Consider the following 12,419-nt stretch of genomic DNA (forward strand, 5'->3'; position numbering starts at 1 on the left):
GCGCGCAGGCCGCGGCTCTCCGTGCTCTTGGGGAAGGGCTTGATGACCGCTGTCTGGTTGGGATTCTCCTTCTTGTTGATGTGGATGGACAGGCGCTGCCACAGGTGCTGCCCCCGGCCGCTTCTCTCGTTCTGGGCCCACGTGACGGACTTGCCATTGGAGCTGCGGAGAGAAGAAGGGAGAGGAGAGGTGACTCAGTGCGGTCTCCATGGGCTTCCCCAGTGGCGGGTGGGGAAGGGGCTTGGATTGGGAAGGACCCTTATTGTTCCTTCAGGAGATAAGGCATCAACGGGACGCCATGGAAAGAGATCGTGGAAGTGGCATTTGCTTGCTGGTTTTGTTTTGCGTTCAAGTCAGCTCCCTCGTGGCTGGCCTTCTGTTGACCATTTCCACGAAAGTGGTCAAAAGGGATATTGGTAAGGGGGAAGGAGTATTTGTGGGGATTCTGCGGTAGCACTGAGCCCACCCGGGAGTGCACCAGCTGGTTACACTGCAAACTTGGAGGCCAGGGCTCGCAGTATTGTGACTCTGCGCAGGCCAAGGGCTTCCTAGACTTGGCGGCCTCTGAAAGGAAAGAACTAGGACCTCCACTCACCAACCCCGGCCTGGAGAGAAGGAGGAAGAGTCAAGCGTTACCAGGAAGTAGACAGTAGTTCCAGTTCAGTTTTTATTCTGCCAGCCATTGGTTGGTGTATTGAACTAGGGATTTCTATATGAATTCCTGACTTTGAAAATGGTTTTACTTAGTCTGTCTTATCTTCTGGAAAACAGAAATTCATATGAATTTCTAATGAATTAGAACTTTATTACTTCATAGAAAATTTCCTGACCAATTTATTTTTAGGCTTAAAATTTGAAATAATTTTATGAGAGAGCATGTAATATGTTGCCTTTGGCACGGAGCATATTGCTTTCAAATTAGGGGCTTATGTATTATCTGACTAATGTTCTTTCTTAGGGTCTTTTTCCCCTCTTTTCCCAGGCAGTTCTTTTTGGTTCTACTCTGGGATCTGAAAGCTGCTCTGATGAAGACTGTATTGGTGCCTCTGTGCCTGACCGCAGAAAATGACACAATGGCCCCTGAAGCTATGTGTGGCCGGAGGATGTGGCTTGACCTTCAGGGATGGTATATGAAGAGATCCTGGTGTGATTTCTCATCATGAAGGAACTTGAGATCTCTTTATCTGGGGTTCTGTCTGGGGGTCCAGACAGCTCGATTCTAGGTGCTGTGACCAAGAGATAGCCTTGGGCAGTCTGTAGATAAAAGGCTCTGGCCATCAAATTTTATCATCTCAGCAAGTGGTTATTAAACTTGACTGTGCATAAGACTCATCTAGGACATGTGTCAAATATCCTAGGCAGGATCCCAAGAGATTCTGATTGTCTGTATTGGGTTCCAAGGACCTATGCGTTTTACAAGTCCTCTTGCTCTCCAAAGTGAGTCTGCAGCAGGTGTTTTGCAAACTGAGAAACTCTATCAGGAAGCTCTCCGTTCTCTCCAGGTTGCCATTGCTCCCTTGGTCTCCTGGAGGCCAAGCTAGAGGGCTAGCCTGCCTTTGCCAGGCAGGGTGCTGAATTGTGTTTGGAGCCCACCTGTCTTGGGGTTACCCAACTACAGCTGCCATATTCATTCTGCCTGAGACACCCACTGCCTTGATCACTGACCACTGTTTCTGCAGCCCATAAAACAACATGCTTCTCACCTCTTTTCCACACTGCTTCCAATGTCTTCATCTATCCTTCTGCACTTTGTGGTCTTCCTTTCTCTGCCCCTTTTTGCCTTTGGCACCGAGCATATTGCTTTCAAATTAGGGGCTTATGTATTTTCTGACAATGTTCTTTCTTAGGGTCTTTTTCCCCTCTTTTCCCAGGCAGTTCTTTTTGGTTCTACTCTGGGATCTGAAAGCTGCTCTGATGAAGACTGTATTGGTGCCTCTGTGCCTGACCGCAGAAAATGACACAATGGCCCCTGAAGCTATGTGTGGCCGGAGGATGTGGCTTGACCTTCAGGGATGGTATATGAAGAGATCCTGGTGTGATTTCTCATCATGAAGGAACTTGAGATCTCTTTATCTGGGGTTCTGTCTGGGGGTCCAGACAGCTCGATTCTAGGTGCTGTGACCAAGAGATAGCCTTGGGCAGTCTGTAGATAAAAGGCTCTGGCCATCAAATTTTATCATCTCAGCAAGTGGTTATTAAACTTGACTGTGCATAAGACTCATCTAGGACATGTGTCAAATATCCTAGGCAGGATCCCAAGAGATTCTGATTGTCTGTATTGGGTTCCAAGGACCTATGCGTTTTACAAGTCCTCTTGCTCTCCAAAGTGAGTCTGCAGCAGGTGTTTTGCAAACTGAGAAACTCTATCAGGAAGCTCTCCGTTCTCTCCAGGTTGCCATTGCTCCCTTGGTCTCCTGGAGGCCAAGCTAGAGGGCTAGCCTGCCTTTGCCAGGCAGGGTGCTGAATTGTGTTTGGAGCCCACCTGTCTTGGGGTTACCCAACTACAGCTGCCATATTCATTCTGCCTGAGACACCCACTGCCTTGATCACTGACCACTGTTTCTGCAGCCCATAAAACAACATGCTTCTCACCTCTTTTCCACACTGCTTCCAATGTCTTCATCTATCCTTCTGCACTTTGTGGTCTTCCTTTCTCTGCCCCTTTGAACTCTCATTCCATTTAATCTACCCAGGGCATTGCACCTTGGTGTCCTTAGGAATTGGGGAATGTGAGGTACTCTCCACCCCCACCTCTCTTTCTGCAAAGGGTGGATAGAGTATATCCAGGTTTGCTGGTTGCTCTGCATCCCCAGTAGCAGAAAAGGCCCTGCCAACCTCTAACTTTAGTTTTCAGGAAAGTTTCATGGTTTGTTTTTACATTGTGCATCAACCTGACCTGCCGCCTTTTATGTTTTTAGTGCATTACTTTTCTTCTTCCCAGGTGTCCACTAACTCCTGGAACATGACAGAATAAATGGGCCAGATTATTTATGGGGGTTTGATTTGGAGGATGGTTGCCAACAACCCCTTTCTCTCCTACCAGCAGGATGAAAAACAGGCATGTTGGGAGGGACAATACGTCTTTCACTTCTCTGAGGCCACTTTAATACAAAGCATGGGCTAGAAACTAGAAGCATAACTGGATTTATTCTCCAAACTTTATCCTAGGGAAGTTCTTGCTCCCAGCATGGAAAGGTTTTGATGGAACATAACTTTGGGCGTTAACAGTGACAATCCTTGGGATCACATGTCGCCATGCCCAAAAACATGACAGCAGATTAAAAAACCTTTGGATGAATGTGTGAGAAGGAAACTATCTTAACCAACCAATATGCACAAAATACTGATATCTTTCCTGCCATCCTTTGCTCACAGTGCCCATGGTCATGCGGGAGAGAGTGCACCAGGCAATCAGAATAACAAAGGAAATGGACACAGGAGACACCAGAGACATGGAATCTAAATCTGAGCACTTCATTTCATTTCTTGGGTAATAAAATATATTTTTCTACAAAGTAAATGGCAACTCTTAGGGGAAAAAAACACCTCTAATTTATGACATTAATCTGTTTATTAGTAGAATATAGTTCCCATGAAGACAGGGACCTTATCTATCTTGTTTATTGGCACACAGATCTTCATAAGTGTCTGATGGATGAATAGGATGCTTAAGCTAACAGGGAAGTTTGTGTTGTCCTGGCAAGTGTAATGGACAAAGAATCCTAAAATCTGGGTTCTAATTCTGGATCATCCATCCTGGATGCTTAGATAATAATAATCATCTCTTGCCTTGGTTAAAAAAAAAAATCTATCATTAGATGAAGGTTGTTGTGAGGATGTAGAGAAAAGGGTCTAGCAAGGAGAAAGTACCTATAGATTAGTTTTTGCATTCCAGAATACTATATTTCAGAAAATACTACATTTCAGAAAATAAAAACAGTATACTCAGTGCCATTTTGAGCTCTGTTTTGAGGAACAGAGAATTCAGTGCAAAGTAAAATATATGGTAAAACCATAAAATATTTCTGATTATTTCTCTTTAACATGACCAACTGTAACAGCAAATGGAGTTTCCTAGGGCTTGATCTGTGGTCTCTTTTCTCACCCTGAGCTCTGTCCTTGGATGACAGCATCTACTCCACTAAATTCCACATTATTCATATTCCACATTTTACTTCTTCCTGAAATGCTCTTTCATTGTGTTCTGTGCTTTCTGTCTTTACCTTCCTTTTTGCTTACTCTTCCTTTTTAAATTTTGATTTCACCTTAATTGACTTTTCTTGAGGGATGCTTTCCTGACCTACCCCTGACTAAGGTACTCAGAGTCCTGCCTTAGGTACTTAATAACTCTTTGCTATATGTATATCTCATTGCTGACTGGTGTGATTTGAAGGCACAAACAGAGGGTTCTTTGTTGTCTGTTATATCCTTAGTACCAGTGCCTTGCCTATAATACAGTAGGTGCTCAATCATATTTTGGGGCAAATAATTGGATAAATGCATTTCATTTAAAAAATCATACTGAATTGTTTTTCTGTTAGAATTAAGTTTTAAAAGTAATTCAGTATTACTTAAATTCTCTTTTTGTCTTATGGATCTATTTTTTTATAACTCAAGGTACTGAATAGTACTTAGTGTATACAGATAAAAGATTTCATTAACTAAATATGAAAACACAGATGTTGATATCTACTATGACTATCACAAAATGTTTATTCCTTTTCCGTCATTCACATATATCTGTTTTAGTGAAACTTCTCAGTAGTGAAAGCTTACAGAGGCAGTATGAGCCGTGGACTCCGAATGTGGGTCCAAGATCTGGCCCTGAGTGACATTGGGCAAATAAATCACTTAATACCTTTAAGCCTCTTTGCTTATTGGTAAAAATGGAAGAAATAAACCTCCCCTGCTCACCTCACATGATTTCTGGGTGGAACCAAAGGGTAATGCACATGAGGGTACTTGAATGAGCAAAGCACCTCTGTCAGGGGATATTTATCAACCCTTCCATTCAATTGAGGCACAGTGTTGTTGATTATTACTTAGGCTGAGGAATTTTTTAAAGCATCAGGATTGTACATTTGTCCTAGGGGCCTGAGGTTAGAAGAAGGGAAGGGGACTTGTCCTTACCTGTCTAGAGCACTTCACCTTACCCACTGAATATCTTCTTCATTAGAGGAGGAGGAAAGAGGCACAGAGGAGAGACAGGACAGATCATTTGCTACATCTGGGAAGGAGGACAAACTGGCCAAAACAACAACCGACACAAACACTAACAAAACTTCTTCCTCTTTCCAGGCACCTTTTGCCAAATACAATTGTATGTAATTAAGCTATTGTTTTATCATATATGACAATTTTCTCTTTATTTCTGAAAAAAATAAAGCAGCATTTCAATAATGTTATTTGAGGGATAGGTTTTTACTTTGTTTATTTTTGTTTATATTTTGGGTCTTCCAAAATTTCACTTTATATCTTTATTCTCACAAGTGTACTTTCTGTCTTCTTTTCTATGTGGGACACAAATAATTTATTCATTTCAAGCCATCTCTGAATGTCAGTTCAATGACCTCTCCCATCTCTCTATTCATTTGCCAAAATCTGCAGGAATTAGAGCATTCTGCTATGGCACACCATCATTAGGAAGCAAATGTTAATACAGAGAGTTTAACCATCAAAAGTCTATGGAATTTAGAATTTTTGTGCTCATTTTAAAAGGCTGTTAAATGATCTGTATGGTTTTTTTCCCCTCAGAACTTGTTTAGGGTTTTATTAATAGCATATAAACAATTAAAATTCTCATAGTATTTTATTTAATGGGAAAAAAAAACAAACTCCTAAGCCCTTATTCTCTCTTTTGTTACTTGGCTTATTAGTACCTTCATAAGTTGCACAGTTTCAGGGCATCAGAATAATCAAATATATCCTCTGAAAATTACCAAATTCTCTTTATAAAACAGTTATCTTAATTACTAACCTTTCTTGTTTGTGATTTGGGGCGGAGGGATAGGCAGGAGAGAGACACAATATGATTTTGAGCTTCCTAATACAAAAAGTATATAAAAAAAAAAAGCTTATAACCTCATTAGCAAATATGTCTTTGGAATGACATCAGAAAATACTAGGTCAATAAGAGAATTTCATGAATTAAGAATATTATAAACTGAAGATTTGCAATTGCAGTTCTATTTTCAACTCATTTTGTTAAACTTTCAAAATCAATATATTTTGTTTTCAGTAATTTGCTTTGAATTACAAAGTATGGAAATACAATTTTTAAAATATACCAAACAATTTGATATTGTTGCTATTTAGACATTTTAAATTAGGTGGAAAAATTTCTTTCTGAGCCTTTCCTAAAACCTGATGTCTTGGTTTTGACAATTGCACTGAGAAATACACCATAATATATAAGAATATGACAGAATCATCTATATACATTTCCCCAGGTACAGCATAAATGGATGTAAATAGCTACCTCCCTGACAAAAACAACTTAAATGGACATGACAATGTAGGCATTAGAGATGTATGTATAGAGAAAAACACTTGAATAAAGGGAAATGAAGTCAAGGACTAAATTACCTATTATAGACACACATACACACACCCACACACACACACACACACACATCAATGCTACCTTATATTTGCATAGTGCTTTACAAAGCACTTTTAGAATCATTCTGATTGTCAAAGGTAGATAGGATCAAATTCTTTATCCCCCGTTCAAAAATGAGAAAACTGAAGCTCATTGAGATTAGGTGATTTGCCCAAGGTTACACAGTTAGAAAATGACAAGGTGGGACTATACAGTAACATAATTTCCAATTCCATTTTCCATGACAGAACACTGTCTATATTTGCTTTTTGAAGTGATCTCTCCTTATTCCATGGAAGAGAAGTCTCAGATACTACCTGGTGATGATATGTGTTTTTAAGTAGCTAAGTTAGTCATTTGATTTATATTTTCTATTAACCTAAATCACTGTACTTCTTAATCATATACTTTGTACTCTCAAGAAAGCACCCTATATTTCGCTTTTTGGATGTTAACTCAAAAAGCACAGGTTAATCGAGCACCTACATTTGTCACATATAATGAATGGATGCCTTGATGATGAAGGCACTTGAAGCTTACAAACATATAAATTAATATTATATGGCAGTTTTTAGCCTTTTTTTTCATGCTGTCATCCAATAAAAGACAACCGTCCTATACGTAGCACACATAATTCCTACTCTGATAGTTCTCTCTCATTTTCTCTCTGACTTATTTGGAAACCCAGGAAGTGAAAATGGTATAATTGCAAGCATAACCTTAAATGTGCACTATTTTGAAAATTTTGGTGTTTCAACTAATATTGGTAACAGATGCTATGTGATAACTTCACAAATGATTTTATTCAGCAATGCTTTTTTATATAGTGACTGAGAAGTATTGATATAAGAAACCACACTCAAAGAGGGTAAAATTGAATTCAAGAGAGAAGATACATAGAGAAGGCTAACAATATGAGTTACTCACAGTATTTTGATAGAAAGAGGCTGTTTCTACCCATCCCTACCACCCGTCAGCACCTTGAAATGAAGAAGTAGATGAGTGGGTGATAGGTGCTCAGGGTGAGGAAAGTGAAGGTGAGGGATTATAGAACATGGGAACACTCAGTGAGTTCACCGAGTTTCTCTAGGTTGAAGCTCACAAGGTATTCAAAACTTCACAAGAGGAAGAAACCATGTCCAGCAGCAGGAGTGTGGCCAGGGAATGCTGCCTGCCCATAGGAGACAGATGGCGTCTAGGCCTCGAATAATTAGAAGATTATGGCAAAGTACAAAAAGAGAGTGCTAGGCATTGGCTTCCAGGAAGAATGTCAATGACAGAAATCAGGAATCTGCAAGGAGTTTTCCAAAGATAAGCAGTAGTCCAGTTTGAGTGTGTGGGGATGGAGCAAGAAGTTAAGACATCAGAAGATAGAGTTTCCATTTTTTTGTCCACTATAATATTCTTCCTGGCCATCCCTGACCTACATGGATCTTCTTCCTTGTTCTTTCTTTTGTTTTTTGAATAACTTAGTAATTAACCTTGGGCTCCTCCTCCTCCTGCTGCTCCTTCCTTTTCTTTCTCCTCCTCCCTCTTTCTCCTTCCTCTTTTTTGGCAGCTGGTAGCCAGCATACATTAAAGAAAGAAGGGGTCCTGGCCCAAGCCCTGGCAACCCAAGCAGGTCATTTCAGATGACAAATTATTAGGTTTATTAGAGGCCTTGTCTCTAGTTAGCTATTAGGTTTCTGCACTTATATGCCAATTTCTTTGATTTTTAATTGATTTGTTGGGGTGACATTGGTTAATAAAATTACATAGGTTTAGGTGTACAATTCTATAACACATCATCTGTATATTGTTTTGTGTGTTCACCAAGTCAAGTCTCCTTCCATCACCATTTATACCTCCATTAGCCTGCTCCACCCCCTTATCCCCCTGGTAATCATCATACTGTTGTCTGAGGTTTTGTTTGTTTGTTTGTTTGTTTGTTTTTAATCTCCTCACCTTTTTCAACTTGGGCTTGTTAGTATCTGGAATTCATAGGTGGTCTAATATGTTAGATCAGAGAGATGGTTCAAGTATTAGATACATATGTAATCTACATGCTTCATCAATAAATGAATGAATACAATATAAAGAAATACTCATGGCTTCTTTTCTGTTATTCTTCAACTGTAAGAATTCTACATTGTTATTTAATATTTTACATATTTGATTTTCTTTCTTGAGCTTAACAAAACAAACCGAATGTAGGAACCATGCCATAATCCTTAAACCCTCACCCCAGCCTCATCCATTGACCTTACTCATCATCTGGCCCCAGTTCTGCTTCAGGAAAATGTTATGGCCTAATTAATATCGGTTATGTTAATAAGTCTTTAAGGCAATGAGGAACTCTAATTCAGGAAAATGTTATGGCCTAATTAATAGCGGTTATGTTAATAAGTCTTTAAGGCAATGAGGAACTCAGTAGATCAATACAAGTCAAATAGTGGTCTCCAGAGTAGATTTAAGAGCTTGTTTTCATAGTGCAGGGTTACAGTTTTGATACTAAAAGGTATGACAAAAAAAGAGGATGGAAAGAAATATACTGATACCAAGAACTATTGTGAAAAGAAAATATATTTGTTCTTCTCCATTAGAATTTTCTTGTTAGTATTCAAAGAATTCAGAGAAAAGGTTGTTCACTGGGGAAGACGTTTAAAGGAAGGATTTGCAAATAAAGTGGACTTAATGAGGTGTAAAGCCTGGGGAATCTTGAAATAACATGGATAAGCAAAATCCAGTTAGCATATGTATTGCTCATGTGGCTAAATAAATAAATAAATAAATAAAAGGTAATTCCATGTGTTTAATCTCATGAAACCCTTGCAGCAACCCTGTGAGGTGGACTTTCCCTCTCTTCTGAGTAGATGGGAGGGAGCAGTGGCTGCAAACTTCCGTGATAATTCCTCCAGAGCATATCTCTTACTGGGCGGTTAGTCCCTAATAAGATCCTTGTTTGGAAGAGAACCACTGGGCCCCATGTTCACTTCTCTTTGGTTTAACAGCAACAGGAGGCCTTTTCAAAATGTTACATGTCCATTCAGAGTAACTAATGGTAAAGTATAGCTGCTACGTCCCCTAAGTCCTCATAAAGAGGCATTTGTTGGATCATTACAGAGGTTTCTTTCTCAAATTAAGCTATTTCTTATGATCCATAATTCAGTAACCTGGACTCAAATCTCAAAACTAAACTACTCCTCATACTGAGATTTAAGTTCTAGGCTTTTTAAGGTTCTTCACCTAAGATTAGAGGTTTTTTTTCCTTTTCCCCAAAACAGGGAATGAACCCACCTCCCTCAACCTCCCCTTCTCCCCGCTGAGCAATCATATAAAACCCAAATTAAAATTGAGTAAAGAGAAAACAAAAGAAGACATAGCTGTTTTGTGCCTGTGGGCTGGTATAGGCAGGACGACGACTTTCTGAAGGAATCCAGCTTGATTTAACCTTGAATAAAACATAGGGTTGGGATTGATGACAAAGGAGAGGGAGTTTGGGGAAGGTAACAGCTCCCATTTGAATAGAACTTTACACTCCACAAGGAGTTTCACTTATCTTATTATATTTGACCTCACAACAGTTGTCTGACAGAGCACTTATAAGATGGTAATTTTAATTACTTCTTTAACAATCTGTTTCTGCACTGAACCTAGAACACTCCAAGGGCAGTGACTACTGCCTCTCCTGTGCTTAGTATGGTGCCTGGTGTGGAGTAGTTGGGTTGGGCATGTTTGGGAAATGAACTAAATCCCATACTTATTATATTTGACCTCACAACAGTTGTCTGACAGAGCACTTATAAGATGGTAATTTTAATTACTTCTTTAACAATCTGTTTCTGCACTGAACCTAGAACACTCCAAGGGCAGTGACTACTGCCTCTCCTGTGCTTAGTATGGTGCCTGGTGTGGAGTAGTTGGGTTGGGCATGTTTGGGAAATGAACTAAATCCCATCACCTTGAATGCTTGGTATAAACAGGTATTATTAACGTGTACTATAGATGTAAACACTGAGGCTATGGAAGTTAACTAAGTTGCCCAAGTCAAATAAAGGTAGAGCAGTGCCTCAAATCTGACCTTAAACCCAGAGTCATTGCCACCATGCAATACTGTCTCTGTGCTAAGTGCCCAGATGCACACACAAACTAAGGGGCAATAAGACATGCCCTTGTGGAGCGGCCAGGAAAACAACAACACCCAAGTTTGTGTCCATAAAATAACCAGATAATAAATTTGAAAACTCTCTACCAACTGACCTGAATAATACAGAGATAAATCCCAAAGGACTGTAGAATAAGAGAATCACAGGATTTTTATAATGGTTGCTGAAAAAAATGATTTGTTTAGACAAAAGACTTCTTTTTGTCTTAATTAAAGCATCTCTCTTTGATGTCAGAATTTTCACTAAACCACTCTACTGTGTTATTTAATATTCCTGACCTTCATTTTCTTTATCTGTACCATGGAAATAAAAAAATACCTTGCGCATAATGTTCTTGAGAGAATGCTTATATTGTTCTTGGGAGAATGCATATAATATATGAAGGGACTATCACAGTATCTAAGTTATAGTAATTATTGTAATTATTATTATTTGTTTTAGAACATCTCTAAATATAAGTTAGAACATTAATTTGAAATTGACTTTGGGAGGGAATAAAGAGAAGTCTACTGCAGGGGTCCTAATCTATTGCTAAGCAACTAATTCGGGCTCTATTGTTCTAGAAAGGCAGAATCTTTCTTTTTTGTGGATTCTGAATTTTATATAACTGTGTGCATAGCCCTAATCTAAGCACTCAGTTCAGGTTTATTACTTAGTTTCTATGTCTCTTAATTCTATTTGCACTGGCAGAAGTTATAGAAATATCAAATGAGGAGTTATTCTGACACATTATCCTGTGGGAGAGAGCTTCTATATTATATTGAGATGATCTATTTTTCTGACTCAGTTCCCAAATAGACTACAGATTTTCAAGGGCATTAGTCATGTCTTGGTCACTCATTTATCTCCATAGTCTTGAAAGTGCTTGACTCATAGTATGCACTTCATAAATGAACATTAAATGAAGAAAGTAATAATGGAATGAAAGAAAGGCAAAAACAGTCCTAACATAGACATTACATTTTGGGGTTACTTTTCAAATCTGAGTTTCAACTAATTCAATAATAACTATCATGACATCACTCTTACCAGGTTCTCTAAGGATTTATTAAACATTTATACCCACTAAAATTAGATGCTGCATCTACTAGGTGAAAATCAGTTACTCAACTGACTGGGGGTTAATAGTTTACATAACTGATATTATGACACAGCAATAATAAAAATAACTTGGTACCGCCCTCCTCTCTTCCATCACTGGTGGGGGATTGTAGATCTATCACCTTCATTTGACTAAGGGAGCGCTTTCTCAAAGAGAGACTGGGAGGCTCAGAATGTCTGTGACTCTCCTACTGGGGTCCAACATGAGCATGTCACACACAGACTCCATCAAATACCCCTGCTAAGATAGGAGATAAGAACATTCATTGAGGTTTTAGCCATTCCCGATGGTGGACCATCACGGTATGAACGCACATAGTGACAGGGTTTAGAGAATTTTCGGTTCATACAGCACCCCCCCTGTTTAGGACTCTCGTTCACTTCTCCTGCATTCAGGAGGACTCTGCTCTGAAATACACTTAGACTGGGGTTCCTTTTTCTCCGAATCCTTTCCAGCACTTGTCATTTGTTGTTTTGTTGATGATAGCCATTCTGACAGGTGTGAGGTGGTAACTCATTGTTGTTTTGATTTGCATCTCTCGGATGATTAGTGACTTTGATGATGTTTTCAT

At 39.3% G+C, this 12,419-nt stretch overlaps 1 protein-coding gene across 1 annotated transcript in view; it reads right to left on the reverse strand.

Moving 5' to 3' along the window:
• Positions 1 to 12,419, reverse strand: part of GRM5 (glutamate receptor, metabotropic 5) — a gene marked incomplete at its 5' end in the record, with an annotated part of 130,624 nt that overhangs the window by 4,571 nt on the left and 113,634 nt on the right. The window contains one exon of the mRNA XM_005875643.2: positions 3 to 162. Coding sequence (XP_005875705.1) covers positions 3 to 162 — 160 coding nt within the window. The remainder of the gene's footprint in view (positions 1 to 2; positions 163 to 12,419) is intronic.

The sequence above is a fragment of the Myotis brandtii genome, unplaced genomic scaffold (genome assembly GCF_000412655.1).
Source record: "Myotis brandtii unplaced genomic scaffold, ASM41265v1 scaffold468, whole genome shotgun sequence".
In the NCBI taxonomy this organism is placed as follows: domain Eukaryota; kingdom Metazoa; phylum Chordata; class Mammalia; order Chiroptera; family Vespertilionidae; genus Myotis; species Myotis brandtii.